The sequence below is a fragment of the Rhinopithecus bieti genome, unplaced genomic scaffold, assembly GCF_001698545.2.
Source record: "Rhinopithecus bieti isolate Rb0 unplaced genomic scaffold, ASM169854v2 scaffold_11161, whole genome shotgun sequence".
NCBI classification, from domain to species: domain Eukaryota; kingdom Metazoa; phylum Chordata; class Mammalia; order Primates; family Cercopithecidae; genus Rhinopithecus; species Rhinopithecus bieti.
In genome coordinates, this window is record NW_016806937.1 from 1,082,534 (window position 1) to 1,104,290 (window position 21,757).

Below are 21,757 nucleotides of genomic sequence, written 5' to 3' on the forward strand. Positions count from 1 at the left end.
GGATCTTGGCTCACTGCAACCTCTGCCTCGTGGGTTCAAGCGATTCTCCTGCCTCTGCCTCCTGAGTCACTGGGATTACAGGAGTGCACCATCAGGCCTGGCTAATTTTTTGTGTTTTTAGTAGAGATAGGGTTTTACGATGTTGGATGTTGGCCAGGATGGTCTCGAACTCCTGACCTTAGGTGATCTGCCTGCCTTGGCCTCCCAAAGTGCTGGGATTATAGGCACGAGCCACAGCGCCCGGACGCCAGCTTGTTTATTTAAATACACTGCACAAGCACAAATAAACCCTACCCCACAGAGCACCATGTGCATCTTGGGTTTAGTCAGGCTTGTTCATTATACAGATGGGTCGACTGAGGTCCAGCGAGGAGAGGAAGGGGTTTGCTAATGGCAGAGCGGGGCAGGAACCCACATAGTGCTCTGTCCTGAGTGTATTCTTGTCATGACTCACGGGGACTCTCCTTGCCAGGCCTCACCCTCCTCATTCCCTATCTCCTTGGCCGCAAGAAGAGGTGGAGCAAATGTAAGATCCGTGTGTTCGTAGGCGGCCAGATTAACAGAATGGACCAGGAGAGAAAGGCGTAAGTGCGGAGGGCTGGCCCCGGGCGACTGCTGCAGGGACCAGTGCCATCTTAGCTCCACCCAAGACTGTTCCCCTGCCCCGATCCTCTGCCACTGCCCCCAGGTGGGCTCTGAGATTGTCCCAAAGCCCAGGGCCAGCTCTCTCCAGGCCATGGCAGTGGGCAGGAGCAGGAGCAGGTTTCTCTCCATTCCAGAAGTTGCTCTGGTTTCCTGCCCACTTCAATAAAATGCAGATGCCCTAGGCTTTGCTAGACAGGGAAGGGAGTTAGGTTGTAAAGTTAGAAATCTCTGGGTTTGGACAACAAGAAGCATAAAAATAAGAAAGAAAAGGAATCTATTTTTTAAATTGAAAGTTAAAAAAAGGCAAGAAAAATTGAAAAAAAAAGATAAAAAACAAAACAAAAAACAGATCTCCAGGAGGAACTTGTATGAAATGAAGGATGGGCTGGGCCAAGGCAGTTGGATCGAGACCAACCTGGGTGACATGGCAAAATCCTGTCTCTATATTTTAAATTTTTATATATTTTAATATATATTTTTTTCTTTTGAGACAGATTCTCGCTCTGTCACCCAGGCTGGAGTGCAGTGACCTGCTCTCAGCTCATTGCAACCTCCGCCCCCTGGGTTCAAGCAATTCTCCTGCCTCAGCCTCCCTAGTAACTGGGATTAGAGGCATGTGCTACCATGCCCAGATAATTTTTTTGTATTTTTAGTAGAGACAGGATTTCACCATGTTGGCTAGGCCAGTCTTGAACTCCTGACCTCAAGTGATCCACCCACCTTGGCCTCCCAAAGTGCTGGGATTACAGGTGTGAGCCACTGCGCCTGGCTAATATTTTAAACTTTTACATAAATATTGTATATGTATTTAAAAATTTAAATATATATAGTTTTTTGAAAAAGGGAAATGAAGGATGGAGAACACGCCTCCTCCTGAGAAATGAAGTAGGGGCTAGAATCCTTTAGGGCAGCAGTCCCCAACCCTTTTGGCACCAGGGACCGGTTTCATGGAAGACAATTTTTCCACAGACTGGGGAGAGAGTAGTAGTTTTGGGATGATTCAAGCTCACTACATTTATTGTGCACTTTATTTCTATTATGATTATATGGTAATATATAATTTAAAAATTATACAACTCACCATAATGTAGAATCAGGGGGAGCCCTGAGCTTGTTTTCCTGCAACTAGATGGTTCCATCTGGGGGTGATGGGAGACAGTGACAGATCATCAGGAGGGTTCTTGGCCCTCTAAGATCCTGTAAGAGGGTTCATGGCCCTCTAAGAGTCTAATGCCACTGCTGATCTGACAGGAGGCAGAGCTCAGATGGTAAAGCAAGCGATGAGGAGTGGCTGTAAACACAGATGAAGCTTCGTTCACTGCCATGCACCCGGTTCCTAACAGGCCATGGCTGGTACCTTTTGGCAGCCCTGGGGGTCAGGGGCCCCTGCTTTAAGGCAATGTCCCCAATGCATGGGATGCAGGCTCTGGTGAGACAAGAGGTGACTTTGGTGGCCAGGGGTTGAGGCAGCAAATACCACTGAGTCTTTTGGTGAGAAGTGCCTTTTAATTCTCCTCCAATTCTGGGGCTGATTCTGCAGAAGGTCCTGGTTTAGCCTTGACCTGTCCTTCCCTTTGGTAACCTGTGTTTGTCTCCCTGAGCAAGAGGAGTAGGCTGCACACATGGGCTTGGCAGGCAATGGCATCTAGTCAGAACTTAGTGACCCTGGTTTATCAACATGGGTTTTATTGGTCGCCTCTTCCTTGCAAGAGGTGCTGGTTTTCTGTTTAAAATTGTGATGTTGACTGGGCACAGTGGTTCTGCCTGTAAATCCTGGCACTCTGGCAGCAGGCCAAGGCAGGGGATTGCTTGAAGCCAAGAGTTTGAGACCAGGCTGGGCAACATAGTGAAAGCCTGTCTCTACCAAAAAACTTAAAAAAAAATTAACTGAATGGTGGCATGTGCCTGTAGTCCTAGCTACTTGAGGCTGAGGCAGGAGGATCACTGAGCCCAGATCAAGGCTGCAGTGAGCTATGATTACACCACTGCACTCTAGCCTGGGTGACAGAACAGATACTGTCTCTATTTTTTAATAATAAAAATAAAGTAAAATTTAAACAAATAAATAAAATCATGATATAAAATTTCCCTTTGAAATGTATCTAAGTTTGGGCCAGGCGTAGTGGCTTATGCCTGCAATCTCAGCACTTTGGGAGGCCGAGGTGGACGAATCACCTGAGGTCAGAAGTTCAAGACCAGCCTGACCAATATGGTGAAACCCCACCTCTACTAAAAATACAAAAATTAGCTTGGCATGGTGGCATGTGCCTGCAGTCCCAGCTACTCAGGAGGCTGAGACAGGAGGATTACTTGAACCCAGGAGGTGAAGGTTGCAGTGAGCCGAGATTGTGCCACCGTACTCCACCCTGGGCGACAGAACAAGACTCCATCTCAAAAAAAAAAAAGCATCTAATTCAGAATGTGAGTTGATTTAAACAGAAAAGGAAGTAAATAGTAAGGCAGGTGGCACACAAGTGTGGAGTTGACAGGTGTCGGCAGGTGGAATTGGGCAGCTGCTGCTTTCAGCAAGGTCAGGTGAGGTGGGAGATGGTAGGCTGGAGGTTGGCTGAAGGGTACAGACAGATGGGGCGGTTTGCCCAAAGTCATCCAATTAATTAGCTGAAGAGAAGAACCCCTGCCCGGTCGCTAGTGTCCTTTGCAACTATCCTGGCTGTGATGCCCCAGGGTCATAGTAGGAGGGGATCTCCCAGCCCACACCACCTGGTCCTATGCCAGGATGGCCTCCCATGCTCCATTCTCTAGTCACCCACAGGTGAGTTAAGGGAAACCCAGCAATCTATTGAGCTTTCTCCTCATCCCCACTAAGAACTTCTCCCGGGAAAGCCCCTTTTCAGCAATGCTAAGGAAGGTGTTGCTTAGGAAAAGCAGCATTTGACTTCTCTGTGATCTCCAAAAAGTAAATAAGATACGAGATTGCTCTGCAGTCTCTGCTTCCTGTGCTGGCTGTGAATGGAAGCTGGGTTCAGTAGGTTTGGTATAGTTCAAAGCTATGGCAGCCTGGGTCAACAGCATGCCCTTGGCGGGAGGGTTATGTAACCCTTCCTCTGCCTCCCTCTGTCCCTTGGTGGGCCACATCCTCTGCTCTCTACATAATCCTGGGGCAGATCTATGCTGCCCTTGCCTAGGCACAGCCCAGGCTTGCCAGCCTCCGCTGCTACTGTACACCAAGCAAATCTGCCCACGGCTCTGCTTTCAAAATTTCACTCCCCAAGATCAGGGACCAGCAGCGGCTTGACTGCTGGGCCCCAGCCTGGTCCTCCAGGCTTGTCTCCCTTTTCTTCCTCTCTCCCAGCACACTCTGTGCATCCCAGCCAGCTCCTCACTGCCCTGTTTCACTCCCTGGACCCCGATGCCTTCCCTCATTTTGACTGTTCCCCACCAACCAGTCCAGTGGTCCCTAACCAGACTGGCACATCGGAATCATGTGGGGCATTGCCAAAACCACGTCCTTCCCTGGGCTTCTGACTCAATGGTGGGCAAGGGGGTGGGGGAGGGCCCAGGCAGGTGTATTTTTTTGTTTGTTGGTTTGTTTTTGTTTTGTTTTGTTTTCCGAGATGGAGTCTCGCTCTGTCACCCAGGCTGGAGTGCAGTCGTGTGATTGCAGCTCACGGCAACCTCTGCCTCCTGGGTTCAAGCGATTCTCCTGCCTCAGCCTCCCGAGTAACTGGGACTACAGGCGCCTGCCACCGCACCTGGCTAATTTTTTTGTATTTTTAGTAGAGATGGGGTTTCACCGTGTCAGTCAGGATGGTCTTGATCTCCTGACCTCATGATCTGCCCACCTTGGCCTCCCAAAGTGCTGGGATTACAAGTGTGAGCCACCATGCCCTGCCAGGTGTATTGTTTTTTGTTTGTTTGTTTTGAGATGGAGTCTTGCTCTGTTGCCCAGGCTGGAGTGCAATGGCACAATCTCAGCTCACTGCAACATCCGCCTCCCGAGTTCAAACAATTCTCCTACCTCAGCCTCTCGAGTATCTGGAATTTTAGGTGCATGCCACCACACCTGGCTAATTTTTGTATTTTTAGTAGAGATGGCATTTTGTCATGATGGCCAGGCTGGTCTCGAACTCCTGACCTCAGGTGATCCATCTGCCTCAGCAGGTGTGTATTCTCAGGTGTAATCTCAGCACCCAAAGTGCTGGGATTACAGGCGTGAGCCACCGTGCTCAGCAGGTATATTGTTTTGAAGGCTCCTTGGGTGATTTCAGTGTAGACCCTCCCCTGCCCCACCCGCTTTGGCCTGTAACAGTCCTACCCCTCATTCAGCATCCAGCCAGACTGCCACCTCTGTGAAGTCTTCTCTGACTGCTACAAACCACAGTGGGCTTCTCCTTCCCTGTTAGATGCAAAGTCAGTGCTGTCTGTCTTGCTACTCCTGGTTCTGTACCTAGTTTCTTGTGTGTTATCTTTGCTTCCTCAGCCACTCTATAATTTCCTTTATTCAACTTTCCTATCCCTTAGACCTTTGTTACTCAAAGTGTTGTCTGTGGACCAGCAGCATTGCATCCCTGGGAGTGTGTTACAAATGCAGAATCCCAGGCCCCACGCCAGACCAGCTGAATCAGAATCAGCATGGTAACAAGATCCTCAGCAGCTGCGTAGACATGTGAAAATTTGGGGTGCGCTAGTAGAGATGGCCACCAGATACTTGGGAAAGTCTGGTCAATTACTTTTCCGTTTCACTTGTCATCATCTACCCCATTTTATGGGTATTCGTTTCCTGTCTGCCCCTACCCCTGTGTTCCACAAGGGTAGGCTTTAATTTGTTTTCCTCACTGCTATGTAGTCAGTAGGTGCTCAGTAAAAATTATTTGAGTGAATGAATACATTTTTAAAACTCTCAGGCTGGGCATGGTGGCTCCCACCTATAATGCCAGCACTTTGGGAGACCGAGGCAGGAGGATCACCTGAGGCCAACATGGCGAAACCCTGTCTCTACTAAAAATACAAAAATTAGCCAAGCACAGTGCACACATCTGTAATCCCAACTACTTGGGAGGCTGGGGCATGAGAACGCTTGAACCTGGGAGGCAGAGGTTGCAGTGAACCGAGATTGCACCACTGCATTCCAGCTTAGGAGACAGAGCAAAACTCTGTCTCAAGAAAATGTGATAACAATAAACCTCTCCATGTGTCCTCCAGGATCATTTCTCTGCTGAGCAAGTTCCGACTGGGATTCCATGAAGTCCACATCCTCCCTGACATCAACCAGATCCCTCGGGCTGAGCAGTAAGTTCTGTTTTGGAGCTTCCAGGCAGAAGGGCCAGCTGTGTGCCTGGAGACCCTTCTGCCAGCTTCCCCCTTTTTCCTGAATAAGCTGGGAGCAAGGGGCTCTCCTCCAAGCCCTTCCTAGATGTGTCAGAGGGCACAACTTCTGTAGTGGCTGTGGCCGGGACATGTTCGCTCCCTGGGGCTGAGGGGACCCTGAGCAAGGTGGCTGCAGCCCCTGACGTTGTGTTAACACATTGGTGCTGGGAGTGGGGAAAAGGTGAGTGACGTGGGCAACAGCTTCCTTCCTCCTTCCACGCAAGGGCAAGAGCACAGACTTTAAGCAAACCCCTGTGTGAATTTGTAGCAATGACCAGTGGTAGGTTCAGCAGGGACTGTTTGCTTTCCAAATGGTATAACTTCATCTTCTTCAAATAAGACACTTATAAACAGGATTTGCATTTTGTCAATCAGTGTGCATGAGGTTTTCCAGGACTCTCTCCTCACTAAAGTATGTCTCCTCCTGACCTGCTAGCCCTAACTTTTCTCTTACATCTCCCAGCCATAAGGATGTCCCCCATGGACAGGGAAGGAAATCAAGACAAGCAGAAAGGAGCTATGTAATAGTGATGGATACATTGGCTCCAACCATTTGTTAGGAGCTGTGCTCGGTGCTGCAGAGGCAGAGATGAGGAATCTGCAGCCCCATCCTCCAAGCATAGCTGCAGGCTGGTGCATGCCAAGGGCAGTCGCAATGCTGCAGAGACAGATCAGGGTGCCCAGGAGAGTAGGGTTGTCTCTGTTGGTGGAAAAGCAAACCCTTGAGAAAGGCTGGCCTCGATGATCAAAAAGAGATGGGTGAGATCTTCCAGGCAGAAGAGACAGCAGGAGCAACATACAGACCCCATTTAGCATCTGATATTTATTTAGTAGAGGGTTTCATCATGTCGGCCAGGCTGATCTCGAACTCCTGACCTCAGGTGATCCATCTGCCTCGGCCTCCCAAAGTGCTGGGATTACAGGTGTGAGCCACCATGCCCGGCCCCAACCCTAAATCTCTGTGTTTAATGATGTGAATCATGTCGCACGGAAGACCCCCCAGCAGCTTCTGGTCTCACTTGGAGCAGATAGGGAAGCCCTGCCCAACTAGGCCCTCACTGCCTGCCTGTCCTCACCTCCGCCCACCCTTCCCTGCACTCACCTCGCTCCAGCACACAGGCTCCTTCACTGCTCCTCATATGAGCCAAACACGCTGTGCCTCGGGGCCTCTGCACGTTCAGTTCTGTTCGCTTCAGCACCCCGTCCCGTGCACAGCTGGCTTTGCAAGGACAGACTTCCTCAGGTCCCAGAAGGGCCTTCCCTACCCGTTATTCTTTGTCCCAGTACTTGGTTGTCCCTTCATAAAGCTTCCACTTCACATTTATTTGCTACTTGCTTATTACCGTGGCTCCGTGAGGACTGGGAACACAATCTGATTTGGTCACTGTTGTGTAGGATGAAGCCTGGTACAGAATCATGCCCTGTAAATACCTGCTGGATGGTCGAGTGGGTCACAGGTCAGTGGTTGTGAGCAACTTGTGAAAGTCCAGTTGATGCCAGACCCAGCCTTCAGAGCTGAATTCAACATGGAGGCCACTTTGTAAGTGGCACTGTCCGATGGGTTTCAGCCTGAAAATGGGAGCTGTGGCACCACTGCCAGCTCCCTGCAGGGACCTGGCACCCCTGGAGATGGGGTTATCATCTCAGCCGGCCTCAACCCACTCTCTCGTCCCCAGCACCAAGAGGTTTGAGGACATGATTGCACCCTTCCGTCTGAATGATGGCTTCAAGGACGAGGCCACTGTCAACGAGATGCGGCGGGACTGCCCCTGGAAGATCTCAGATGAGGAGATGAGGAAGAACAGAGTCAAGGTGCGGGAGAGGGGTGGGGGTGGGAAACGCGGCACATCACTGGGTCAGGGACGGGTGTCCCGCATGTCTTGAGCTCCCCCAGCCGCTCCCCTCGATCCTCCACCCTACCTCCCACTCCAGCCCCTGAGGGATCCTCAAACCACCGTCGCTCAGGCTGCTGGGTAACCTGGCTGTGGAGCTCAGTGCTATCCTCACCTGGGAGCCTGGTCCTCCTGCCCATCTTGAGTGAGCTCCGGCAGTGGACATGACTGCCCGGAGTCCTTCTCCTTCTCCTCCCCACTTCCTCTATGCCGAGTGGAAGAGATTCCTGAGACTCATGGTGATGGCCAGGGTATAATCTGTCCTGTTAGGCCAGGCGTGGTGGCTCACCCCTGTAATCCTGGCACCTTGGGAGGCCGAGGCAGGTGGATCACTTGAGGTCAGGAGTTCATGACCAGCCTGGCCAACATGGTGAGACCCCATCTCTACTAAAAATACAAAAACAAATTAGCTGGGCATGGTGGCAGGCGCTTGTAATCCCAGCTAGTTGGGAGGCTGAGGCAGGAGAATCACTTGAACCTGGGAGGGAGAAGTTGCAGTGAGCCAAGATCGTGCCATTGCATTCCAGCCTGGGCAACAGAGTGAGAGTTCATCTCAAAGGAAAAAAAAAAAATGTGTCCTGTGTGCCACCACAGCTGCCTGACCTTCCCTGCTTAGCCTCTATAGACCCTACCCTTGCCACAGCTCAGAGCCCCTTCCTGGACAGCACCTTCAGAACTCTAAGGGCTAAGAGAGGGTGTGGCCTCCTCCTGTAGCTGTCCTGTGACTGTGTCAAGGTGGAGTGGGCTCTAGGAGTGCGGGCGATGGGGTCAGGGGGCGGGTCCCACTTCTACCCCCAGTGTCGGTCATTCTCCACCACGAGAGATTTTACCCCTGGGGACATTTGGCAACCTCTGGAGACATTTTTGCTTGTCACAACTCGGGGGTGGGGTTTGCTACTGTCAGGCAGTGAGGAGAGACCTGGGATGCTGGCAAACATCCTACGATGTGCAGGACACTTCCCACAACAAGCACTGTACGCCCCAAATAACTACAGTGCAAAGTCCAGAATCCCTTCCCCAGGTGAACTCCCTTCCCCTGAGTCTCCTGGTCTCCAGGATAGGGCATCTGTCCATGATCAGAGCCTGCATGTCAATCATTTCTGAACAATTTGAGATAGGCCTTGGATTGGAAGGAGTCTCCCACCCCCAACCCAGTCCCATGAAAGCTTTGGGGACTTCCCTAATCTGTCCGCCCCAAGACCCTGCCCCAAAGGGCCCACGCAGCCATCTGGCTCTTTGAAAAATGCTGAATAAAACCTCGTGTCTGAAGGAGACCTTCCAATACTCTGTTACAGAAGAAGTGGGGTGACCTGTCCCTGCTCCGAGCTCCCCTGTCTTTTCTAGAGTATTTTTCGTGTACCGGGCCCTCTGCCGGCTGCTTTTCCATAGGTTGTCTCATTTGATCCTCCCCAAATTCCCCTGGAGAAGGTATCATCATACCCATTTAACAGATGAAGACAATGAAGGTCAGGAAGGCAACCTGACTTGTTCAAGTTCTCTCTGCTACAAAATGTGACAGCTGAGATCTGAACCTAGTAAGGTGTTCTTTCTTCCCCCTAACCTGCTGGTTATGGTCATAAAGTCAGGCAAGGAAAAACCATGGAAGGCTTCTTGGCAGAGGTGAGCTTAGTGCTCCATTACTCTGAGGGTCCCTTTCTTCCTGGAGGCAGGAGAGTCTATACGAATTTATGAGGCAGGAGAGTCTACAAGTAAATCGTGAATCCAGTTGAAAATGTTAACGAGGCCATGGACGTGGTGAAGGGTCGAGTGACCTCGAGGATATGGGAAGTGACCACTCGGCTTTCTCCCGCCCAGTCCCTTCGGCAGGTGAGGCTGAATGAGATTCTGCTGGATTACTCCCGAGACGCTGCTCTCGTCGTCATGTAAGTAGTACCTGGCTGGTGGGAGGACCAGTCTGTCAAGAGTCAAGTGTCTCAGGTCTGGGAAGGGGCTCAGCGGGGGCACCACGGAGGACCCGAGCCTTCCCCTGTGAAGCAGAAGGGCCAAAGTCCCCATAAACATAGCCCTGGTGATTCTCAGCACGTGGCTGGGCCTGAGCCCGCCCTATACCTGAGCTCCAGCTGGCAGGGGTCAAGGGCCTCACGTGTCCCAGGCATCAGTGACCGCCCCTTGTCATTGCTTTTTCCTGTTGGCTGCCTTTTCCTACCAAATTCCACTTGGCAAAGAGGGAACCCAGCTCTTTCCAGAGGGACATTGACTCCTGGTTGTTCAGGAATCACTTGGCCCTCCTTGGCTATCGGCCATTCCCAACTGATGTTAGTTCCAAGCCTGAGCGACAGAAACAGAGGCCTACCCCAGCCCTGGCTATTCCTACTGGACCCACGTCCAGTTCTGAGCCACCCCTGGGGTGTGTTCGCCAGGGCTGAGCAAGCAGAATGTGGGATGGAAGTGACAGCTATGCACCTAAGGTCTCAGGGTGGCTCTGCTCTCTCTGAGGCCTGTAAGAAGAACATGATCAGCCCGGCACAGTGGCTCATGCCTGTAATCCCAGCACTTTGGGAGGCCGAGGCGGGCAGATCACCTGAGGTCGGGAGGTCGAGACCAGCCTGACCAACATGGAGAAACCCTGTCTCTACTAAAAATACAAAATTAGCTGGGCATGGTGGCGTATCTGTAATCCCAGCTACTCGGGAGGCTGAGGCAGGAGAATTGCTTGAACCTGGGAGGCAGAAGTTGCTGTGAGCCAAGGTCACACCTTTTCACTCCAGCCTAGGCAACAAGAGCGAAACTCTGTCTCAAAAAAAAAAGAAAGAAAGAAGAAGAAGAACATGAGCAGCCAAGCCCTCAGCTCGGGGGACAAGGGGTCTTTGCCAAAGCAAGTAACTGGCCTCTCCTGCATTTCCTGGGGGCCAACCACCTGGGAATCAGACAGAAGGGATCTTTCGGCTCTGGTGGTGCAACCCACTCCCAGACCTGTCACCATCTGACCTGGATTGCAGATGCTAGGTTCTGCAGGACAGCCGAAACGTCCGTGGAACCTGTTTGTTCATGTCCTGAAACCAGGATCAACTACACAATTTACAAGGCCTAGGACAAAACGAAAATGTGGGGCACCTTGCTCAGAAAATATTAAGAAGGTCAAGATGTGGCCTTCCCTTTCAAAGCAATCTCCCTTACATTCTCACATAGGATGTATGGAATTTGTTTTTTAAAAAATCTCATGATGGTGGAAAGGAGGAGGGGTGGGGGTTCAACACAACTGATCATAGGTTGATCATTGATGTAGACAGATGATGACGTGGGCATGAAACTTCAGGGTATCATTTTTCAACATTCACCTGTTTGAACGTTTCCATAAATCTGCAAAATGCGTCCTGCCTTGGAGAGCAACCACAAGTGCCTCATCAAGCTTGCTTTTCTCTGGTAAGAAGGTCCCCAAAAACCTGTCACCATATGCTATTCTAGGAAGATGTGCTTAGATGGGAGGGATCCTTCAGCTCTGGTGATACAACCCATTCCCAGACTTGTCACCATCTGACCTGGACTGCAGATGCCAGGATCTAAGGATCTTAGATTCATGAGAGGAGACCTCAGAACAAGTGGTCCATTGAGGGTGATAAAAGCAACTCAAACTTATGTTCCCACTACTTCTGTTGCTTGAGTACTATATAAGTTGCATGCATCCCTTACTGCTGTGTCTGCAATACTCTCTTTCAGGAGAGCACTGGCAGTGTTTCTTTTAAGTAGTGTAAGTGCCCCTTTGAGAAGATCAAAACAGCGAACGGGTTCAGACTGAAAATGGCCAATGGCTTCTAGCAGATAAGTAGATAAAGCTTGAGGATATGCATCCTCCTAGGTCTCACCAAAGGCTAGCAGCTAAACAACCAGTTTGGAGACCTGACCTGGAGGTTTCTGGACCTCCAGTCTGTCTTAAGATGTCCATGAGGGTTTTTCCTCCCTGGCTGTCTGAGGATTGACTGCCATTATGAATGAACCAGTAAGTATCCAAACTAGGAAGGTCATGACCAACTGACTACTTCAGAGGAAACAAACGGTCATCTATGTCCTTCACCCTGGGAAGGCAACAGTACCTAAGATAGAAATTCCGGACAAACTAGCCAAAATGTACAAGACCACACTGAATATCATCTATGCATTTGGATTTAGAACTAATTTTGGTGGTGGGAAAACAACTAGCTTTGGCATAATTTATGATTCCTTGGATTATGCAAAGAAAAGTAAACCCAAACATAGACTTGAAAGACATGGCCTGTATGAGAAGAAAAAGACCTCAAAAAAGCAATGAAAGGAATGCAAGAACAGAATGAAGGAAGTTACGGGGACTGTAAAGGCCAGTGTTGGTATTGGCAAAAGGTGGGCTGGAGATTGGATCACAGCCAAAGGAGTAAAGGGGTGGCAATGACATTATCTGCGGCCATTGTGGATTTTCTACAAGAAGATTAATAAACTAAAAACTCTCACGTGAAAAAAAGATGCCCAGGAGAATTCAAAAGGCACCAGCACCAGTTACTCTTCATTGACAGGACAGAGGTAAAATTTTTGCTTTTACCAGTTAGTGGAATTTTGTCACCAGGAGAGTGGTTCAGGCAATTAGAAACGTGCTTGGGGCTGGGTGTGGTGGCTCATGCCTGTAATCCCAGCACTTTGGGAGGCCAAGGCAGGTGGATCACTTGAGGTCAGGAATTTGAGACCAGCCTGGTCAACATAGTGAAACCCCATCTCTACTAAAAATGCAAAAAATCAGCCAGGCCTGGTGGTGCACACCTGTAATCCCAGTTACTTGGGAGGCTGAGACAGGAGAATTGCTTGAACCTGGGAGGCAGAGGTTGCCGTGAGCCAAGATCATGCGACCGCACTCCAGCCTGGATGACAGAGCTAGAATCGTGCTTGGATAATACTCAAACGCTAATTCCATACACTAAAGCAGTTTTCAGGAATCATGTCTTAGAACATTCAGGCTGGTATAGCCAAATACCATAGGCTGGGCTTATCAATAACAGAAATTTATTTCTCCAGGGGCTGGGAAGTCCTAGATCGAAGCTTGGTAAATTCAGAGTCAGAGGCAGGGCTCCTTTGCTGACTCATGGATGGGCCTTCTTGCTGTGTCCTCACTTGGTGGAAGGAGCCAGGGAGCTCTCTGGGGCCTCTTTATAAGAGCTCTAATCCCTAATCCTATTCATAGGTCATAGGGCTCCACTCTCATAACCTCATCATCTCCCAAAGGCCCCATCTCCTAAAACCATCACCCTGGGGATATGGATTTCAACGTGTGAATTTTGGGGGGATATGAATATTCAGACTGTAGCAAATGGTTCTGACTTATAGTTTCTGTTCTTCCCAGTCACTGCCTATGTGCCAGTAGACAGTAGAGCATACAGAATTCTTCATGATTCCTAATATCCTATGCAGTGTGCAAACCCTTCTTAGCAGATGAGTGTAAAAGCACAGAAGTCTAACAACAGACCATTGTCAGTCTGCCCCTGGGACACAGTATTCCTCATGCCCTGATGTCCCTAATGCCAGTGTGTGCTTTTTTTATTTATTTTTTAAAGAATGATTGCATTTATTTCTCAGATAGTGATATAACTTTTTTTTTTTTGAGATAGAGTCTCACTCTGTCGCCAAGGCTGGAGTGCAGTGGTGTGATCTCAGCTCACTGCAACCTCCGCCTCCTGGGTTCAAGTGATTCTCCTGCCTCAGCCTCCCGAATACTGCCACCTTGCCCGGCTAATTTTTTGTATTTTTAGTAGAGATGGGGTTTCACTATGTTGGCCAGGCTGATCTCGAACTGCTGACCTCAGGTGATCCACCCACCTCAGCCTCCCAAAGTGCTGAGATTACAGGCGTGAGCCACAGTGCCCGGCCGCAGATAGTGATATAATTTATAGTGTAGTCAATTGGGTTGAACTGTCACTTGCAACACTTTCTTGTGTGACTTAAGGCATTAGAAGAAAAAGAATGTCAAGATGGTGACAGCAGGGCATTAGACAAACAAGGGACCCTCCTGAGCAGAAGGCCCCATGTGACTGTGCTGGCTGCACACTCAGGAGGCTGGCTCTGCCCAGAACAATGCTTCCTGGGGCTTTAGGGACATTTTTTTTTTTGTACAAAGAAAGTGCCCCATGTTTCCTTGGAGAACAGTGATAAGGAAAGGGGCTGGGCTTATCTCCAGACCTCTTGCCAACACCTAGCAGAGAATGTTCCTAGGGCAAGGTTGGTCCAGGGTGAGGGCTGGGTCCGAGTGCGAGACAGTGGAAATGGCTTCGTCCTGGGACGCCTCCCCAGACTCTTCCTTGGGTATGGTGCCTGGTGGGTGTGCATGGGTGTGCCAGACCACAGCTTAGTGCCGCCTCTGTTCAGAGAGGCATGTGTGCATTTTGTCTATGCCATTAGCCCACTGTGTGGCCTTGGGTGAGACCCCATGTCTTTCTAGCCTCAGTTTCCCTAATTATAAATAGTTAACAAAAGTATTTCCAAGATTCTCTTTCATGCTAACATGCTGTGATTCTAAGTTTATTTGTCATTAAAATGAGTCAGTCTCAGCTGGGCTTAGTGGCTTATGCCTGTAATCCCAGCACTTTGGGAGGCTGAGGCTGAAGGATTGATCAAGCTCAGGAGTTGAAGACCAGCCTGTGCGACATAGTGAGACCCTGTCTGTACCAAAAAAAAAAAAAAAAAAAAAAAAAAAAATCAGTCTCTCGGTCTCTTAAGCCATAAGATGAAGAATTTCATCCCAGGAGGTGACCATCAGTTGGAATCTCTCCCTTCCCACCCCCCATTCCCACCACCGTCCCCCAAACTCACAGGGAAAACCAATCCCCACCTACCAGCCTTTGTGGGATTTGCCGATACAAGTGATTATAAATCCAGTGACCCAAGAGAAGACCCCTGCCCAGGGCGTCCCACCCCATGCCAGTAGCTACAGCTGTTGCCCAGAGGCCCCAGCTATTGGGCCAAGTCCACCAGGAGGACAGAGCAGCTGCATCTTTCCATCATTAATCTCCAACCTGGAGCCATGCCTAGTGTTTCTCTACAAGTTCAGTCAGAGGGTCTGCTTCATCAGAACTACCAGGGGACTGTGGAAAATGCAAGTTCCTCGGTGCCTTCCAAACCAGGCTCTAGGGTGCAGCCCAGAAATTCTGAGGAAGGGGAAAAAAAAAAATCTCCCAAGCCTCCGTGAAATGATTAGATCACATTGTCTAGCATTTGGGAGAGCATGCTTGGGGCATTTTCTAGAGCCAGTTTGAGGTAGCACTTGGTCAACTGCTGTTCACTAATCAGTGGGTTATCAAATGGCCCCAGGTTTGAGCTCAGCTACCCCAGCACAGTTGATAAACCAGCCTCATAAAGAGCCCAACAACCTTTGACTAGCCTAGCAACATATTCCTATTGGGTCCAGATGCCTCTTTTTTTCTAAAAACACTCCCTCCTCAAAGCCAAACAGCAATAATCAAAATAGTAATAATCAACATTGCATTTTATGGGGCTTGGGCCTCTATATGATACTCAAGGCATCAGGCCTTATGAATTTGCAAAGCCCTAATTTTAAGACAGCGTCTCACTCCGTCACCCAGGCTGGAGTGCAGTGGCAGGATCTCAGCTCACTGCAACCTCTTTGTTTTTTTTTTTGTTGTTGTTGTTGTTGTTGTTTTACTTTTTGTAACCTGTGACTCGGGCCTCTTTGGTCCTATAATTTTCTTTGTTTTTGAGGCGGGGTCTTACTCTGTCACCCAGGCTAGAGAGCAGTAGTGAGATCTCAACTCACTGCAACCTCCACCTCCCAGGATTCAAACAATCCTCCTACCTCAGCCTCCCAAGTAGCTGGGACTACAGGCACATGCCACCAGGCCTGGCTAGTTTTTTGTATTTTTTATGGAGACAGGATTTTACCATGTTGGCCCAGGCTGGTCTCCAACTCCTGGATTCAAGCAATCTACCTGCCTTGGCCTCCCAAAATGCTGGGATTACAGGCATGAGCCACTGTGCCTGGCCTCAAAACTCTACTATAATCACCCCCTCACTCCTACTTTAGAGATGAGGAAGCAGCTTCAGAGGAGTTAAGCAGCTTGGCCAGGGTCTTGCAGACAGGAAGTGGGAATTGCATCTGGAGCTTGTGACTGTGGTTCTGATGTAGGGCTGTCTTTCACATCTAGGTTAGATCTGAAGCCGCCTTTCTTTGTGGCTAAGAGATGTAATTCTGAAAAAAAAAATGTTCCTTTGTTCTGGAACAGCTTTATTTCTGAAGATTAGTAGCTCAAGGCGTGCATATCACGTCATTGATTGGTGTGGGGGCGGGGTGATTTTAAAGACAGCTGTCTCTTGGACAGGGGACAGGCTCTGTTGGGGGAGGGAACTCCATGCTGAAGCTTAAAAGTTCACCACAGGGGTGATGGGTGTTCCCCACCCCCATGATACAGGCACCATTTCTCTCGTGGCCTTTGACGTTTCTGAATTCAGTCCCTGAAATCAGTTACTGCTTCCTGGATGGCATTGTCTGCCTCTTGCATAACTGCTCAGTCAGGAGAGTTTGGTCTCAGTAGTCCTATGTCCCTTTCCCCTGGAAAGTCACTAAATATTTGAACTCAGATGACTATAGCTTAATGAAATGGCCTTGGGCCAACCCGCCTTCCCTAATTTTTGAGACCTTTTTTGTTTGTTTGTTTGTTTTGAGACAGTCTCACTCTGTTGCCCAGGCTGCAGTGCAGTGGCGCAATCATGCTCACCGCAGCCTCGACCTCCCAGGCTCAAATGATCCTCCCGCCTCAGCTTCCTGAGTAGCTGGGACCACAGGCGTGTGCCATCATGCCCAACTAATTTTTGTATTTTTTGTAAAGACAAGGTCTCACCATGTTGCCCAGGTTGGTCTCAAACTCCTGGGCTCAAGTGATCCACCCGCCTCAGGCTCCCAAAGTGCTGGGGTTACAGGCGTGACCACGCCCGGCCCAGGACATTGTCTTTTAAAGGAGGGTAGGGCTTGTCCCAGGTGAAGCTTTGTGGATGGAACTTCAAGTATGACACAGCTGTTTAGGATCCCAGTTACCCTTCTCAGAGGAGGTTGGAGTCGCTGTGAGCAGAGGCTGCTGCGGAGGGAAGATGCCAAGACCTCGGTTCAAGTTCCAGCTTTGCCGCCACTGGCTTAGCTGTCGCGTGCTGGTCAGTACTAAGTGCTGATGACAGCTGCTGACCTTACGGAGCGCTCACTGTGTGCCAGGCATTGTGCTGTGCCTGCGTGTGCTTTGCCGGCTTTAGCGTCACAAACATCCTGAGAGGGAGGTTTTTGTGTTCTTGCTTTAGAGAAGAGAAACTCTGCCAAGGTCATCTGGCTGAGGAAGTGGCAAAGCCACGACTCAGATGCCAGAGCCTGGCTCTGATCCCAGTGCTCCAGCATCCTCCTCCCGCCCCAGTTCCCCCAGCTGTGAAGGAACGTGGTGCTGTGGGCCCTGCCCGTTCCCCAGGGGGATGTACTTGGGGAAAACAGACATTCAAGTGAGTCGCACGGAAGGTGCTGGTGCCCCAACTTCACGTGGCACCAGCTGGACCTGGGAGACCCTGCTGGAGCTCAGAGACCCTCCCGAAGCCCAGAGCTGGGCAGCTGTGGCCATCCCAATGCATTTTTGGAATTCTCCAGATAGTAGAAAAGTCACTTCCTGAAATAGTTGGAAGACATGGCTGAACAGCATTCCCAGGGCATCTTTTTATTCATGCAGCTTTGCACAGTTAAGAGAAGGGGCCTCCCCATAGGCAGTGGTGGAGTCTTGCTCCCAGGGCCTCCTGCACAGGGCAGGAGGCAGGACCAGAACACTGAGCTGGACAATGAATGAACAGGAACATATCACATTGCTGTGGCCACAGGCTGGCACAGGGCTGAAGAGGCAAGCCTGGCATGAAGCGGGTGGCCCGATGGGGAAGGGTCGCCCACTTAACAAATATATAACTGAGCCCGACTGTATCAGACTGTGTTCTGGGCACTGGGAAAAGGGGGGTGAACAAGACAGATCCGGCCTGCTTGTGAGCGAACATTCTAATGTGGGGAGACAAGCACATAAATCAGAAGATGCTGTTGGGACTGTGGAGGGCTCTGAAGACAGTAAAGTGGGGTGATGCGAGGAAGAGGTGTGGGCGGCCTGCCCTGGAGAAGTGACCAGGGAAGGAGGTGGATGAACTTGCCTGACTCAAAGGAAGTGACCAGGTGCAGAGCTGGGGCCGCTCTTTCCCCACTTGGTGGGGAGAACGTCAAGTGCAAATGTTGGAGGCAGAAGTGAGCTTGGCGTTGTTTTAGGAATGGAAAGAAAGCCACAGGGCATCAGGGGTGAGCAAGGCGAGGGTGGGAGGAGGTGAGGTCGTGGGCTTGGCGAGGACTAGATCCCATGGGGCTTGTGGGCCATGGCTTTGTTTGGAAACGCTTCACGACAGAAGGTCCATTCTGGGTCATGTTTGTGCGGAAAGTGAGGAGGTCATTCTTAGGGTGGGTGGAAGGAGCTCTGAGGGACAGTAAACAGACTCGCTGTTCTGAAAACAAACCAGGAGCTTGGGGTGTGGAGAGGCCCCATGGTAATCACTCCTCTGCTGCTTTTTCATGCTTTGCAGCACTTTGCCCATAGGGAGGAAGGGGGAGTGCCCCAGCTCTCTGTACATGGCCTGGCTGGAGACCCTGTCCCAGGACCTCAGACCTCCAGTCATCCTGATCCGAGGAAACCAGGAAAATGTGCTCACCTTTTACTGCCAGTAACTCCAGGCTTGGCCACCCCTGTCCACGGCTCTGGGTGCGTGGGATGAGTTGGAACTCGGCTGCCTCCAGTCCACAGGGATGAGACTCATGTTCTGTTGCACTTTAAGTGGCAGCATCTGATGATCTCACCGAAAAAGATGGTAGATTTCCAAATCTGGCCGGACTCCGCTTACATGGGACACATTCTCTGGGTCTTGATTTTATGGGCTGGAGAAATAGCAGATGGAGCTGCAAGGAAAACTCTCTAAAGGATCCTATTCCTTTTAAACGCTTTCTTTTGATTTTGATGACCATTAATTAAGAGTTCAGTCTTTGATTTGTATGCAAATTGGAGTCCGAATGCTGAGTGTGAATCTTGACAGTTTCTACAGACCTTCCTGGGTGAAAGTTCCTAAACCATGCCCTGCTTCCTCCAGTAGGAGAATGGCAGCCCCACCTGTAGGACCTACAGGTTCTCTAAGGAATGCAGGGCTCTCTCTGAGTCTTCACAGTCAGGCAATTTTTTTTTTTTTTTTTTTTTTTTTGAGATGGAGTTTTTTTTCTCTTGTCGCCCAGGCTGCGGTATAATGGCACGATCTCAGGTCACTGCAATCTCCGCCTCCTGGGTTCAAGCATTTCTTCTGCCTCAGCCTCCCGAGTAGCTGGGATTACAGGCACCTGCCACCATGCCCAGCTAATCTTTGTATTTTTAGTAGAGAGGAGGTTTCACCATGTTGACCAGGCTGGTCTTGAACTCCTGACCTCAGGTGATCCACCCGCCTCGGTCTCCCAAAGTGCTGGGGTTACAGGCCTGAGCCACTGTGCCCGGCCCAGGCAAATTTCTTGGCCACTTCTCACTCCCGTCACCTTCAATAATGGGTCTTTGATGTCTTCATTGGTTCTTTAGACAAGGGACTTTTTGAACTTTTTTGGTTGCAACCCACAGTAAGAAATATATTTCACACTGAGACTTGCAACGCACACACACAGAAACGACGAAAACAAAAATGTCACAAAACAATGCTTACCCTTCCCTGGGGGACGCCCTCCAGTATGTTCTGTTCTATTTATTTTTCACTGTTGGTTGCAATCCAATAAAATGACTTTGGGATCCACTCATGGGTGGGGACCCACACATTTGAAAGGCATGGCCACCTTTCTGTTGTGCCCTGCATTTGTCCACACACAGGGAGTCCGGCTGAGCTGGGTGTCATTGCCATTTTCCCAGCTCATCTTACGGGGAAGAAAAGCGGATTGACAGAACACATGAGGAAGGGTATTGATGGCAGGAGAGTCAAAAAAGAGTTTTAAAGAAGGGGCAAGGTTGAAGGAGTCTAGTGGCAAGTGGTAAGATTTCAGGCATGGTTAAGAACAGAGGGCAAGGATGTCAAGAATGAGGACATGGAGAGGGGTGTAGAGATGGCAAGGTTGGCAAGGATCAGAAAGGCAGGAGCAGGTCCAAGCCAGCCCAAGACCAGGTGAAAGGAGAGGGGAGGAGGAGCCACCTGCAAGAGATGGAAAGAGCAGGCAGTAGAGGGGGCTGGCAGGGAGGGGCTGTTAAGAGTGGGGTTGGAGGTGGGAGAGAAGCTGGGACGAGGGAGATGGAGAAAGGACCTATACCTGGCTCACAGAAGACATTCAGGTCACGACACATTGAACACCCCCAGTGTTTGAGCCCCCAAAGCTAGGGTGCAAGAGCACTGGCATCGAATGCCAGTGGGTGAGGCCAAGCGAAAGGGTATTTGCAGCTCTAGACATAACCAAGAAGCATAAAGGTGAGTTGTTTGCTGGTACGACGGCCTGTGCCTTCTTCCAATGGCTCTGGGGTGGCTGAAGGAACAGACACTTTAGGGTTTTGTCAGCTTCCTCCAAGACTGCTGCAGTGCCTACACTTTAGACTTCAGAAGACTAAAGATCTCCAGAATTTAGAAGGAGATCTGAAGTCTCCTTTTTGGAGTTACAACCCAAAGGATGTTAGCATTTCTCAGGTCATCAGACTGCAAAGCCCAGAAGGCTTGGGCCTCCAAGGCTGTTCTAAAGCCTCACTGACTGCCTTAGGGCCTGCTGCGAGGGACTGGGGCCTGGTCAAGCTGACTGGGAACAGCTCTCCTGCTCCGAGGGACCTGGAGGATGGGCCTGCCTCCGAGCCATTGAGCTGGACACTGGGACAATTCTTAACTCCAGATAAGGGGAAGCATCCCTTAGGGAATGCTGGCCTTTCTAGAGCCACATGGAAAACAATTTTCTGGTTCTTCAAACCTCAAGGAGTCCTTGATCCAAAAAACAGAGAATGTTTTGGCTTTGGGTGTCAAAAAAAAAAATTTCATGATGTCAGAAATAGTATGTTTTTAACAATAATAACAGCTTTATTAAACAACAAAAAAAAGCTTTAACAGCGAGGCCATAAACAATGAAATGAATAAAAACTATGGTCACTCAGTCAACGGAACTTACTTGTTTTGGAACACACTGTTTTTCAGCTCTGCTGAGTGTTTTGAAAAAAATTAACTATTGTTTTTCCAACCCTGGATTGAACTTTTCTCAGAGCCCCTACTGGTTCTGCAGGTCATAGTGCCAGATTTTGACATAAATATTTATAGGAGTCATTTATTTTCCCTTTGATTCTCTTCCATGCATTTGCAGACTCACAGGGAACCATTTTTGTCAGCCTTTATCAAAGTCTCCCAGCATTTCCCATCTTGCCTGACACAGAGAGGTAACAAGCCATGGCAAGGCCACCAGGAGACTGGGATTTGAGTTTCAGTGTCTCCCCAAAACTGGCTGTGTGACCTCAGATATGCCCCTTCACCTCTCTGGGAGCCCTCCAGCCGATGAAATGAAAGAATTGGACCAGAACAGGTGTCCCCAGCCAGCTGACCTGACAGTGACTGCTGTTTGGCCCAGGAGTGGTTGACAAAAATTGTGGCTGCATCAGGAGGTGGGGGTTAAGGGGAAGGGGTACACATTCCTTGGTCACCCCCAACCCACTACCCTTCCCAGCCCACCACTTCCTACTCCCCTGTGGTGTGAGCCTTTGGATCCAAGGATTTTGAGTTTCTCTAGATCATTATTTGGCCTATTAGGGTAAGAGATATAGGGTCACACTGCCTATCTGTCCCTGCCTTTGGATGACAAAATGCTTCCCATTTAGGAGTTTGTGCAGTAGGAAGTACTATCCATGAAGCCTTCCCTTCCTCTGTGC

At 49.9% G+C, this 21,757-nt stretch overlaps 1 protein-coding gene and 1 pseudogene across 8 annotated transcripts in view; both read left to right on the forward strand.

Moving 5' to 3' along the window:
• The window catches only part of SLC12A3 (solute carrier family 12 member 3), a 48,933-nt gene extending 27,929 nt beyond the window's left edge, over positions 1-21,004 (forward strand). For 5 of the 8 annotated variants that reach the window (XM_017878802.1, XM_017878804.1, XM_017878803.1 and 2 more), the window contains 5 exons: positions 473-584; positions 5,809-5,895; positions 7,650-7,785; positions 9,681-9,748; positions 18,435-21,004. In XM_017878802.1, the coding sequence (XP_017734291.1) occupies positions 473-584; positions 5,809-5,895; positions 7,650-7,785; positions 9,681-9,748; positions 18,435-18,576 (545 nt within the window). In that variant the 3' untranslated portion in view covers positions 18,577-21,004. Of the gene's footprint in view, positions 1-472; positions 585-5,808; positions 5,896-7,649; positions 7,786-9,531; positions 9,658-9,680; positions 9,749-18,434 lie in introns of those variants that run through there. The other 3 variants (XM_017878805.1, XM_017878806.1, XR_001886836.1) reach the window with 3 other exon arrangements.
• LOC108533864 (40S ribosomal protein S24 pseudogene) lies at positions 10,585-12,303 on the forward strand (annotated as a pseudogene).
• Positions 21,005-21,757: the final 753 nt, after the last annotated feature.